At 47.7% G+C, this 13,458-nt stretch overlaps 1 protein-coding gene across 1 annotated transcript in view; it reads left to right on the top strand.

The window, feature by feature from the left end:
* Positions 1–13,458, top strand: part of tnrc18 (trinucleotide repeat containing 18) — a 50,110-nt gene that overhangs the window by 21,496 nt on the left and 15,156 nt on the right. The window contains 13 exon segments of the mRNA XM_035529500.1: positions 2–1,196; positions 2,718–2,820; positions 4,607–4,809; positions 5,395–5,541; positions 5,731–5,918; positions 6,054–6,474; positions 7,334–8,281; positions 8,754–8,905; positions 9,274–9,407; positions 9,598–9,741; positions 9,903–10,092; positions 10,195–10,567; positions 11,538–11,801. Of these exon segments, the coding sequence (XP_035385393.1) occupies positions 2–1,196; positions 2,718–2,820; positions 4,607–4,809; positions 5,395–5,541; positions 5,731–5,918; positions 6,054–6,474; positions 7,334–8,281; positions 8,754–8,905; positions 9,274–9,407; positions 9,598–9,741; positions 9,903–10,092; positions 10,195–10,567; positions 11,538–11,801 (4,462 nt within the window).

The following is a 13,458-nucleotide window of genomic DNA, read 5'->3' as shown; positions in this document are numbered from 1 at the left end:
AAAACGGTACGACCCAGCAGCTACTTCACTCGGTTCGTTGCATGCGTCTTACACAAGCCCCTCCTCTCTGCAGAGCAGCCCTGCCCACCTCCCAGGCAGGCTGGTGTCTTCTGGCAACTACCCTTCCGCTCACCACATGCTGCCCAGCTTGTACCCACTCTATTCGGCCGCCAAAGAGCCGGCCAAGGAACACAGAGTGACCGCTCCAACTTATGTGCCTTCTGTCGAGGTTTACGATGAGCGGAAAGGGCCCATCCAGATTGCCTCACAAGCTCGGGATAATAAAGCTGAAAAAAGCAGGGATGGGGATTCACATAGAGTGCCCCCACTGGTGGGGTCTGAGAGGATGCCCACAGACCATGGGCGCTCCTCTGTTAGGAGCACGTCTCCCCCTCATGGGGACATCAAGAGAGACGTTGTAAGAGAAGAGGGCTCGGTCATTAGGGCCACCAGCCTGGCCATGAAAAGGCCATTGCCGTCGGACCTGCACACAAGTACATCTGGCCCCAGTCCAGATGTCAGGGACTTAAACAGTGCCATGCCCAAACACGTGATCAAAATGGGGCCAGAGGTGGATGGGCGGAGCCAGGAGCGTGATGTTGTGCAAAGGTCTGGGGCTTCCTTCTCTTCCCTGGATCCAGCTGTACTCCACTCAGCCGAGACCAAGTGGAAGAGTTTTGAGATGGGCAACTACACCAGCCACATGGCTGCCCTGGCAGCTCAACATGCTCACAGTTCCCGGCCCAAGGAGGAGGGCAAGCACATGTATCTGGACCCGGCAGCTGTGCCCCGACCCTTGGGCAGCATGGGCAGCCCGGGAGGGCGCCACCCTGAGGCCCAAAGTGAGGTCTCTGCCATGCAGAGTCTCATCAAGTACAGTGGCAACTTTTCAGGCGAGGTGGCCTCCAGGCAGGGCACTGACAGCCGCAGCCCATTTGGGGGACTGGGTAGTCTGAAACTGGAGCCCGGTCAGCCCTCTAGGGCCCAGCAGCTGGGCAAGCAGCTTAAGCGGGAGCCAGAGAGACCAGAAAGTGCCAAGTCGTTCGGCCGGGATGGGAGTTCCTCTCAGGGGGAGACTGAGGTTCGCCACCCACCGGTGGGCATCGCGGTGGCCGTGGCTCGGCAGAGAGACAACAGCACTAAGCTCAGCTCCATATCGGACCGCGACAGAACTCTGCTGAATAGAGGCATCAAAGGTACCTTTACCCTATTATTAAAATGAAGCTTTTTTTTTCCTCTCAGTGCAGCATAAATGATCCAGTGGAGCAGTCGTTCTGAAACGCTGCTGTGCTTTTTCACATGTTTGATGTCCAAAATTGATTCCCTAAAGTAAGAACCGCTCCTGTTGACCTTGCCTGTCTGCATGTGCTTGGAGGCTGTTTGTTTGGCCATGCCTCAGAGGCAAGGTCGTACTGCCCTCAGCATGAAAACAAAACACGCACAGGAGGCGGAGCCAAGGTGCTTTCATTCCTCACACCACTCAGCAGAAACTCCGTGCCAAAGCCGGCGCTGGGGGCCTGGCCGCAAGCAGTGCTAGAGCAGCGTCCCAGAGTGCGGAATGCCTTAAACCTTTCACTAAGACACTGCCTGCTTGTCTGCATTAGAAATGTAATTCACAGAGCAGAACTAAAAGCTGTAAACAAGCACTGAATTCTAATAAGACTTCAGGTTTGTTGCTAAGCAATAGAATCAGTCCAGAGAAAAAAGGAAGGGTGGGGGCATGTGGAGTGAGACATTAATTTATGTCCTCCTGTGTGCAAAGGGATTGTAGTAATATTAGCCCTTTCAGGGTGAGATGTTTGTATTTAAAGTATTTAAAGAAGGAGCGGAAAGGCTTGACGTAAGAGCATTCCATGAGCCCTGCTTGACCAGTCTGCAATGTTTCTGAAGCAAACACATAGCATGTAACACATAGCATGTAAAGCTTTCGGTAACCTTGGAAACAGGCTGAGACCATCCCCCTGGGACCATCCCCCTGGGACCATCCCCCTGGAGCATGGTGAAGATCTTCCAACTCAGATGTGCTCTTATGTCCTGTCTAAGGTGGAAAACATAGTCTCTTCCCAACTACTGTCTGTGAATATCACCCAGGTTCAATACGTTTGTGCTGCATCACTCTCGTCAGGCTGCATTCATCGTCAATAAGGGTCTGCATCATTATCTGCAAGCTTGAACACCTCCAGTGGCTTAATGTAGATTGTGAAATGTTGTCTGTCTTGTCTGTCAAAACTCCCAAATGGTTGTGGTCTAACCCTTCCTAACATTTAATCTCCTCATGCTATTATAGTATTGGTGAGGAGTACATGCTTTGTTGGACCTGACAGTCTTGAACTGAAGTTATTGTTCTGAGCTTAGTGCAAATGGTCTTTAATTTGCTTTGTATTTCCCAACCGTGCTGGTTTGTTGCTTTTTGACGTGTCTGAACTTGATTAATGTGGTTTGAGAAGCAGCTTTAAGGCAGATTTTCAGCTTTTTTTTCAGTTGTAAAAAGTCCAGCTAATCTTGACTTGCTGACATTAACACAAATGTTTTGCTGTTGACCACTGAAAGTTCAAAAGTTGCGATTCAAGACGAAGTGACTGTGTTCATGGATAACATGAGGGTGCACTGACCTGTGAAACCATAATGAGTTATTTATCATAAACCACAATGGACAAATGTCGGTGCTATGGTTGAACGATGGCTCTTTGTCCTTATTGGCTACCTTTGCCCCACAGGCCCAAACCGCGAGGAGGAGGAGCAAGCAGACGAGCAGGCACGTCATCGTGATGACCGCCTCCTGACTGGCCGCCTAGAGCGTGAGCAGGAGAAGGTTCTGAGGTAAGACATGCTGGTGTCTTTTGTACATGTAAATGTGATTGTGAAAGAGCTGCTACTCTGGCTTCATATTGCTATTAACATTTTGACATTTGAGTATACTTTATATTCCTGTAGAGGACCAGGACACTCAAGCCCCACCCACCTGTGGTTATATTTTTATTATTTCTGCCATTTTTAATTCGTATTTCTTTTCTCTGGGGATCTTTTCCAAACTCCCAGTTTCATGTTTCACAGAACATAAATTTAATAGTGTGATGAAAGATGCTATGCTGTTCTGAAGCAGACAGGGGGAGGGTGTGTTAAAATCACATTGGCCTCAGGTCAAGCCAGTCTCTCAGAGCAGAGTGAAATGTAATACTGAAGAAACATGAAGTTATTTTGGATTGGGAGTGGAGTGTTCAGTATGTGGACACTGAATTTCTGCTTTACTGATACCAGTTGAAGTTCAGACTGGTGGGCTTTTATGCCATTATTACATTTACTCTTCTCTTTAGCCTCTTTTTATACTTTGTAATATCATATCATATATTTTGCCCAATTTGGGTTTGTTTCCCATACAACATTGCTGTCTTGGCTTTTTGATAGTAAGAAAACAATGCCTGCCTTAAAGTTTATAGGCTTTTATACACGTCCCTACACAAGTAGCACACAGCTAGGCTTGGAAACTATGCTGAAGTTTGGGATCTGCCGAAGGACAGCATGTTTTGTCTTCTGAAAGTTACTCAGAAATTAAGAAACTTAAGCTGGTGACTGTTAGCTCTCCACCTTGGGGACTAGTGCTAAGACTTCAACCGGGTCAAAGCCAGAATGTGGCAAGTGTGCCAGAAGACTTTTGCTTTCTCAAACAGCCTGAAACAGTCTTCAGGGAAGGCCAAGAGAGACTGGAGTTAGATAATTAAAAAGTCCAGAATTCTTTTTATTATTATCGCACAAGGCCGTAAGCACATCCGCTTAGTTCTTCCCCTTTTATTCCCCTTGTAGGCTTAACATGGCAATTTTTATATATTTATTTATTGCTTACCCCTTCAGATTAGGATTATTTAAAGAGTAGATGGATTTGTTGATACTTTTCCCTCCTCATGCCAGTCTATTTTCAAAGTATAGCAGTCTTTGAGTGTCAGAGGATGACTGACTTCCCCTCAGTGGAAGTTGGTGCAGGAATCTGCTCACAATGATTTCTTGAGTTTAATTTGGGGTCTTGGTCATGGCAAGATGACTTCATAGCATTGACTGGCCTGAGGGCTCTAAGAGGTCCATGAACACCTGGCAGCTGTTATCATTTGGGAATTTGGTCATAAACATGTGTAAAGGAGTTTGCAGTGCTGAATGAAGGTTGCACAATATTTCATTCATTTTGTTATTTTTCATTCATTATGAAAAATGACAAAACAAATACTGATGGCAAATGAGTCATCGTGCTTGTGCGTGCGTGCGCGTGCGTGCGCGTGCGTGCGCGTGCGTGCGTGTGTGTGTGTCCTGGGCAGGCTCATATTCCAGATGAGTGTTTTGATGAGTCATGAGATTTAGAAAATGTAAACTAACTGGTTCCATATATTGCAGCCCAATTTTACATACACCACAAGGGATTCACAAGTGTGATTTTTAATATATGTTGCATTCCAATAATTCACAATATTAAAGCATCTGTAGGTTTTTTTTTTTGTTTTTTTTTTTTATCCCCCATGTTGAAGTCTTTGAGTAGCAGTCTTGGTGTTTAAAACAAAAAAAACAAAACAAATGTATTTGAAAGTTTGCAAGATTTTTTTTTTTTTTCCTCTTTCTTCAGAGAGAGTAAGGATTTGACAGATTACACTCAGATGCATCCTCCAATGGTGTCAGCGAGTGGACTGAACCCCAATCTGATGGTGACCGGTGGCCCCTCCTTAGGGGCAGGCCGCTGGGCTACTGACCCCGCCTCCCATCTGGCCTCTCATCCTTGGCTGCCCCGCCCAGGAGCAACGTCTATGTGGCTACCTGGATCTCCATATGGTAAGTACTTAGAAAAACTGTCCTAAACTTTTACATTTAAAAGATTTGTAATGAAGTATTTGAAAAACACATCTATAAATTGTGCCTGACAGTGTGAGCGAGTAAGCTCTGTGCAGTGACCCTGACTCTGCACTGTCCCTATACCCATTTATTTCACACCTCAGGCCCTGTTGACTTGCCCAGACTTTCCATCTGGTTTGAGGGGCGAGTCATTCTTAGAGATGTATCAAGACCATAAAAGCTCTCCCAAAATAACACCAAACACAGTGACTCTGGAATTTGTCTAGACTTTGCTGGAAAAACACCAGTGTCCCTTAAGAAAAATCCAGCACTTAAAGTGCTGTCAGCAGTGAAGGGTGGTCTGTTCAGGAAACTCAGAGGTGACGTTATGGTGAGAACAGTGGCTCTCGGGGGGATTAGCTGCAGAGCATGCATGAAACCACTAGGCAGTCAACGCAAATGGACCATCAACTACAGCCTTGGCAAAGATCACCTTCGCTAACCTCTCTCTCTCTCTCTCTCTCTCTCTCTCTCTCTCTCTCACTCTCTCTCTCTCTCTCTCTCTCTCTCTCTCAATATATATAGGATTAGGACCCCCCTCACTCCACCAAGCTCTTGCCCCAGGTTATCCCTCGACCCTGCCTGGTTCCATTCCCCCATCATACCAGTTTGCCCGGGACCCCCAGACAGGACAGCTGGTTGTCATTCCTACTGAGCACCTTCCACATTACAGTAGGTCCCTCCACCTCACGTTTCGTGTTTGTTTGTGTCCAACATGCCTGTTTTTCCTCCACTGACTGTGTGGGCCCAGACCTAGATGTGCAGACCTGTAAATGCGCATGCATGCATGCATGCATGTGTCTTGTTGTAGCGCACCTTCGTGCGTTTGTCTGCCACTGACGCCTCCCTCTTTTCTCGCAGCGCCAGAAATGTTGGAGCGTGCGCCCCCGCTGTGGTCAGCCGTGTACCCGCCGGCGGGCAGCTCCCTGCAGCACGCCCACCAGCTGCAGCTCCTCTCCCACCAGCAGCTCGTGCGCCAGCAGGAGCTTTACATGATCCAGCAGCAGGCCGCCCAGGTCATGGAGCTGCAGAGGAATGCCCATTTTGTGGTAGGAGAAAGCCCCTCTGCCTCAATACAACGCTCGTCCATCCTCTCGCACGGGTCCTGGGAGGCCTTCCCCTAATCTGGGCATTTCCCATTTTTAACTGCTCTAAGTAGAGTCCTGACTGTTTTGATTGCACAGGAAAGGCTAAAGGAGCAGCCTGCAGACCTGGAGGATAAGTCGGAGAAGAGGGGTGGAGAGGGGGCCAAAGCTGGTCTCTCAGGCATTCCCATTCCTGTCGTACGTGGGCGCAAGCCGCCCCCACGTTCCCCAACCCCCTCCACCTCCTACAGGAAGGCTCTGACACCCCTGCCTGTCACCCCACTGCCCTCTCTGGTCACCACCCTCAAGTCTGAAGAGCAGCCTAAAGGGGAGAACACTCTACCCCAACTGTCCAGTTCACACCCGTCTAGCCCAGTCCCACACCCGGTCAGACCCGCCTCTGCCTGCCCACCACCCCCCTCCCCTATCCACCCCAAACAGGAGTCCGTGGAGGTGCCTGAGAAAGATGAGCTCAACCTGCAGAAACAAGCATCCGCTTCCTTTCCCTCTTTATATCCTGGTAAGTAAACTATGGCGTTTAAAGTGCCTAATATAATGTTTCATGGTCCTACATAAACAATTATGAACCTTCACTTTTGTTTAAAATGACATAACAGAATTACTTATTTGCACACCATAACCTACCACTAAGGATTTGCCATAGCTGTGGTTGACGGCGGTGGGTTTGCCGTAGCTGTGGTGGATGGCCCTCGGTTCTTTATCTCTTCTGGTCTGCATTTGTGCCTGTTCTCGAGGCTTGGACTGGGAAAGACAGTGATTGCAGGCAGAGTGCCATTTCTCATGTCAGTGTGCGCTGCCTAGAGGAGCCTTAATGAGTAGGCTGCAAATATCCCTACATATGGGATTACCAGCTGCCACTCCACTCATATGGGATTACCAGATGCCACTCCACTCATATGGAGGCGTTTTACGATAGCGGGACTTTTGCGCCCACTTCCCCCGGCACTCTCCCTTTTAAAACCCTTAGTGTTTGGAATGAATAGATATTTATGCTCTCTCTGCAGCCCGAAGTATGCATGAGCGTGTGTGTGTGTGTGTGTGTGTGTGTGTGTGTGTGTGTGTGTGTGTGTGTGTGTGTGTGTGTGTGTGTGTGTGTGTGTGTGTGTGTGTGTGTGTGTGTGTGTGTGTGTGTGTGTGTAAGGGGTTTTGGGATGCTTGTATTGGGGCCATTTGGCTCATGAAAGTTTCATAAAGCCCCTGTGCTGAAGGGTGTGTGGGGTGATTAATCATTTTGTCACTCTGTCGTGAGGCAATAAGCCCCTCTACTTTTTGCATAAGCACTCACAGACCGTGCTCTGTTTTTTTTTTTATTTTGTTTTTTTTGTTTTGTTTTGTTTTGTTCTGTTTTTTTTTTGCAGAAATTCCTCCTGGCTACCCCTACCAGTCAATACCTGCATCATTCGGCAGACACTACCCCTACCTCCTGCAGCCTGCAGCCATGCATGCTGCAGGCACTGATGGCCTGGCCCTGGCCGGGCCCCTGCAGGCCAAAGCAGAGGAGCGGCTTGTGGGGCCACCCGACATCAAGCCCAGGCACCTATGCTCCCCGGTTGTCGCCGAGGTGTCAAGAGAACCAAAGCCTATGGAGGAGAACAGCTTGCCATTCAAAGAGGAGCCCAGTCTAGCGGATCTGGGCCGGGACGGCAGCATGGAGCCTCTCCAGCCTGCTCCTCCCCTTCCCAGGCAGGACCTGAGTGCTCCAGTTGAAGAGGATTCCTGCTCCGGAGATGCTGCCTCTCCACTGCTGCAGGAAAACGAAGAAGACCAAGAAGATAAAGTGGATATCACCTTGTCAAGCCATGAAGGACTGTACCAAATATTGAGTGCAGACTCCGATGGGGTCCCTTCAGTGGGAGATGCCGAGAATGCCCTCCTCCTTCAAGAGGCCACCTATGTGCACTCCTCCTCAAATTACTCAAACTCACAACCTATAGAGTGTCGCTCAGACTCTCCCTCTGTTCGAGTTGACAGGTTCCTCCCAGTGCATGACCTCCAAGAGCCCACCTCTTGCAGTTCACCTGACCTGGAATCAACATATGACAATCTGGCTCTTCCCTCCGGCAGCGTAACAACCTTACACCCTACCCCGGTGCTGCTTCCTGTCTCGCTGGAGGACCCCTTGGCGGGCATGTTTGCCCTGGTCACAGCCAGTGAGATGCCCCAAGCCAGCACCCTGGCCACCCTCACAGAATCCCCCACGACCATGCCCGTAAGCCTTCTGGAGACGAGTGCAGCCGAGGGCATGGCTCTCCTCAGCCAGCTGGCTGAGCTGGAGATGCAGCAGCACGAGAGAGATGTGGTGCAGGGTAAGGCAGAAGAGCGGGCTGAAATGGGCCGAACGGGTAGGGGCTCACTGTGGCTGCACTGATCTGTGGTGAAGGAGGGGGCAGAGGGAAAGGCAAACACGTAGCTGTATTGGAGGAGCAGAGGAAAGTGTGGGGTGTAAAAGGAATGCTTTCAGATTCAGATCCAGCATGCCCAGCGCTTGCTGGAGAAATGAGCTGTGTGCCCAGGACTCTCTTTCTAGCAGCTACTTTGAATGCTTTGTGCATCTTTTAAAGTAAATGAGTAGATTTAAGGAAAAAACGATGGTATTGCGAGCTAGTTGCATCCCACACAACATCCAGATCCATTTATATATCTTGACGCACAGCACCCATATTTTCTGGCTGTGCCACTGTAGGATGCCCTGCAGATAGATTGCCCTGAGGCCTTCCCTGCGTAGGATACACATAATGAATGTTGGTATTGATTGTGTGTGTGTGTGTGCGTGCGCAGGCATAATGCACTGTGGATTAGAGAGTCTCCTGGAGGCTGGTAGGCAAGTGCTCCTAGAGGCCATCGAGTGGCAGCCTCAAGTCAGCATCCGCCTCCCCAGGGAGCTCGACCCCAACAAGAAATACAGCTGGAGACAGAAGAAGGATGATCCCGTATGTGTTGCGTCCTCCTCACGCCACCCCTCAAGCTTTCTCTATTCTCCAGTAGGAGCTTGGGCTGTCCTTTGTGTCTGTGTTTTGATGTTTTGTGTAATGGATGTATGTTACATATAGGACTTAGTCTGTAAGTGAGCAGTATTGTATAAAAAAATGGTCAGTTTTAAATTTATTGGCGTGTAGTTAATAGCAGTTCAACGATTCAAATTTATTTCGATTCGATTCGAATCTCAAATTGGCCCCTTTAAATTTGAGGAGAGAATTATCTAGTGTGAATGAATGCTCACCTTTGCAGAGACATTAGAAGAGACCAAGTGGGATCAGACAGAGACGTGGGCTGTAATGTAGTTTCCTCTTGCTCTTAGATGTTCTCTAAATCCTCTCTGGAGGGGATTGATGCTATGGAGGTAGACTACCGTGTGAGGCTTTCTGAGCTGCAACGCCGCTACAAAGACAAGCAGAGAGAGTTGATCAGGCTGCAGAGACGCCGAGACAAAGCGTATGTCCCTCAGTTCCAGCCCATTACCCTGGCTCGCACGACTCCTTTAACCCCAGTCAAACCAACCTACCATCAGTACTGCAGGAACCTGTAGTTGCCAGTGATTCATATTTATCTTTTTTTTTATCCAAGTAGTTAAGGTAAGCATGTGAGTGATATGGTTCATTGGTTCTCCTTATGCTGGTTGTAGAGAGAAGCAGCAGCAGCTCCACCAGCAGTGTGAGGAGAGGAGCAGGGGCCTGGGTAAGAGAGGCCCCGGCCGGCCCCCCAAGCGCAAACTCGGCCTGGTCACAGCCTCTCCGCCTTCCAGCAAGCTGGACGCCAAGTGTGGGAAGTGAGTGAGCGTTGGCCTGAGCCGGGCCCGAGCCCAAGCCAAAACACATGCTTACCAGTGGTGAGCTCTTGGCCACCGTAGCTGATCCATGTGATGTGGCGGGGGGTGGGTTTGTTTTGTTTTTTTTGTGTGTGTGCGCGCGCGTGTGGACACGCTTGCAGGCTGACCAGGAGCTCACTGTACTCTGAGGACTCTGAGAGCGGAGAGATGCTGAAGAAACACAGCCGTGCCTCCAACTGTGAGGAGGAGGAGGAGGAGGAGGAGGAGGAGGTGGACAGTGCCGTGCCAAGGCCCAAGAAGAGGAGCAGGAGCTGGAACGAGCAAGAACCTTCCTCCAGCTACTCCCTTGAGGTGGGCCTGCATAGAGCTGCCTGTCTCCTGCCTCTACATCTGCTCACAGCTTTCTCCTCTGCAAAGCACATTTCTAATTGTGCGAACGATGGGTTTCGCCAGGTGTATAAAGCAGTCAGTAAGAAGAGCCGAGTGAGTGAACAAGAGCAGCTGGCTTCGAAGCTCAACAGGGCCCTGTCTCTCACCAAGCTGAGTAAACTCAGCAAGGCCTCATGCAAGCTCACGGAAGGCCCCTCTGGGAGCTTCCGAGCAGCTCCTGGGGAAGTACTCCCCATGCCCCCGGACATGGACATGAGGAAGAAGATGGCAAAATCCAGCCTGTCCAAAGATCTGGGCCTCTTTCACAAGTCCTCTAAAGAAGGTAAAAGTAAAATGGCCATCAAGGCAAAACCTTCAGACCCATGTCTTAAGGGCAAAGGCCAATGGAAGGCTCCATACTCTCCTGCGATGTCAGAGGTCAGCAGCTACTCCAACAGTAAGTCAAATGCCTGTCATGCATATGCATCAGGATATTTGTCATTTCTGTGGATAGTAGAGAGTCTTAGTGGTCCGGGTTAGGATTGTTTTCAGTAATGCCAACTAGTCACTCAGATCAAGATTTCTGCAGTTATTTTCAACCTCTCACCAAATGATAGTGTTAGAATTCTGATATTAGTCATGTCTTTTTTCTGCCTTTATATGCCTTGTAAGGGTGCGTTCAGATGGTGGAGCATGTTCCTCTCAAAACAGCAACATATCCTACAGCAGGATCTGGATTTTGCAGGCTCCGCTCATTCTGTCAACACACTTTTTTCCCTGCCATGGATGCTTGTGGATTGAGTTTTAAAAAATTCCGACTTCAGCAGAAAAGCTCCCTGCATCAAGTCTCTTATCAAGAGAAAATCAGTAAGAAGGGGGTTTGCAAATTTGAGTTAGAAGATTGCTCAAAAACAAAGAAGGAGAGGGGGAAAATTAATTAACCATGTGGGAGCGTTGTAAACTCTCATACCACAGTATAACTATACAGAAAAGGAATGAAAAGCTGCATGCATTTCTACAAGAATTGTGGATGGGTATTTTACTCTATTGTACAAAAAATATTGTTATAGCACTTGCTGGTGGTGTTCAAGGCAGACTTGCTAGCTAATAATGAGCACAAAACCAAAACTGATACCCTAAACTGACAGATGGCATATCCAGTGATATTGATGAGAGTAATAGTAAATAATTGATGAGAGACTAAATTAACAATAACATCCTGCCCAAAAACTGACCCTGATAATCTCTGCTCAACAAAACTAAAAACAAAATGATTTTGTGCATTTTACATTCAGATTTTTTTGTGTAATCGACCACCATGTGAACGCAGCCTTGCTTTCCAACACCCTTGCTTTGAGGTTCATCACAGTTCTACTACTGTGTCTTTTAAAGATCATGTCCTAAGATCTGTGGTCTCATTGTAACAGACACAGATTCGGAAGAGGAGGACTCTGTGAAGGAGTGTTGGCCTCCGCACTGCCTGCTACCCAGATCAGGGTCATGCAAGCAGCACCCAGGTGTCTGCAGCTCTCCATCCAAGAAGCAGCATGTGTCGTCCAAGAGGGCCTCATTGTCATCCTCCTCATCCTCACTGAAGTCAAAACAGGTGGCAAAAGAGAGGAAACACAAGCACTTTGCTTTGCTGCTGCAAGAGGCAGGAGTCAGCTCCTCTGAGGACTCGTTTGATCAAGGTTATTAAACAAACCTTCACTATGCACACAATTGCCTTCGGGCCCTGTGAGCTCTCCCCGTGCCATGGCTATTGGTGACATTTTTCTGAGAAGCCATAATTGTATAGTTATGGTAGAGTTTGCTACCTCAACTCTTGTTTGCTTGTATATAATATTATGGGCTCTATTTAGAGGCCTTTTTTTATTTTTATGAAGTGGTTGCTTATTTTATAAAGTTGTCCCGCCATTTGACGCGCCTGTAGTGTTGTGCATTAAAACTTGTGTGGCTGTGTTCAAACTGTTCCTTAATTGTACTGCAGTTTGGTACCCAAGCTTTATTAAACATGCTGGTTTTAATTCTTGCTGAATGTCTGTCTCGCTGCATCTCCTGCTGGAATATTAGATTGCAATATGCTGCACATTTCTCATTTCCTCTGTTATTCAAATATCCCTTTTCGTAGTCAATCTTCATGCTGGAAAAAAGCCTCTGAAGAGGTCGGATCAAAGATCGCACGGAGATGAGTGTGCGTAGCCAAACATTTCTGCTTCATCAAAAGTGCCCTCACTTTATTTATCCACATATCATTACTTGCTGAAATTGCCTTGCAATTTGGTGAGCTTCACCAAAACCTTGGGGGCAGTTTATAAATACATGTTCTTGTGTTACCAAAATAAGGGTAATTAGCTTTCTTTTACCATTTTTGGAAAAAGGCCATTTTAGAGCTAGACCCATTCATTTCCCTGGTGGCTGGTTATGATGGGGATATTTGGAAAGCGCGGAAGCCTGTTTTACTTTAAAAAAAAAAAAAAAAAAAAAGAAGAGTAACCTCCCTTCTGTAGCCTGCTGGCTCTCTCCCTGCAGCTGCTTGGCCACCTCTCCACCTCTGACCCCTCCTCCTACCCATGATGCGTTTGAATGTCTTTCGGTCTGTGCATTTTGCTTGTCCTGCTGCATCAAAAAAAAAACAACACAAACAAACAAACAAAAAAAGCGAGGGAGAAGCCATGTGCTTGGCTGGGTGTAGGGCATCCAGCTGCTCCACGTGAGGTCACTATCCATGTCACCTGAACCATGGCCACTGTTCTGTAAGTAGGCCACCACCCTCTTTTGTTGTGACTTTTCAGTGAATAATTTCTACTAATCTGTGCTGATGTTACAGACCAGGGGGAAAAAAAAAAGGGGGGGGGGGGGACACACAAAACATTTGGAAAATACAAAAAAAAATAAAAAATTGAAGAGGTGTTGGAAATGCTGAACTTCTAGCCATCATGTTCTCACAAATGTGCCTTTAGTTGTGTGCCAAGAAGCCATGGTTATGCCTTTTAGTAGGTTTAAATTAAATGTAAAATAAAGTTTCAAGCTGTTTTACAGTTTTATAATGGTGGTTTTCTCAGTGGCTGGGGTTCCTTTTAGTCTTTGGGTTCATAGCTGTTTGATTAATTCTAGTTTCTACTTCTGAAGATATAATGGTGTTTAATGCGTCAGTCCAGCTACAAAATTAGAATAATGGAAGATGGCAGATACTGTAAGCAGACCTAATGGCCGTAGGCTTTAGGTGACATACGGATTGCATGTGATGACATGCTATAAAATTCTCTGCAGCACTATAAATCTGATCTCCACATGAATCGTGTTGCCTGTGGAAGTGAAGTTACAGGGAGCAGGTTCTTCTACCCT

Source organism: Electrophorus electricus, chromosome 8 (genome assembly GCF_013358815.1).
Source record: "Electrophorus electricus isolate fEleEle1 chromosome 8, fEleEle1.pri, whole genome shotgun sequence".
Taxonomy (NCBI): domain Eukaryota; kingdom Metazoa; phylum Chordata; class Actinopteri; order Gymnotiformes; family Gymnotidae; genus Electrophorus; species Electrophorus electricus.
Note: the sequence above shows the minus strand (reverse complement) of the source record. Positions and strands in the feature narration are given on the sequence as shown.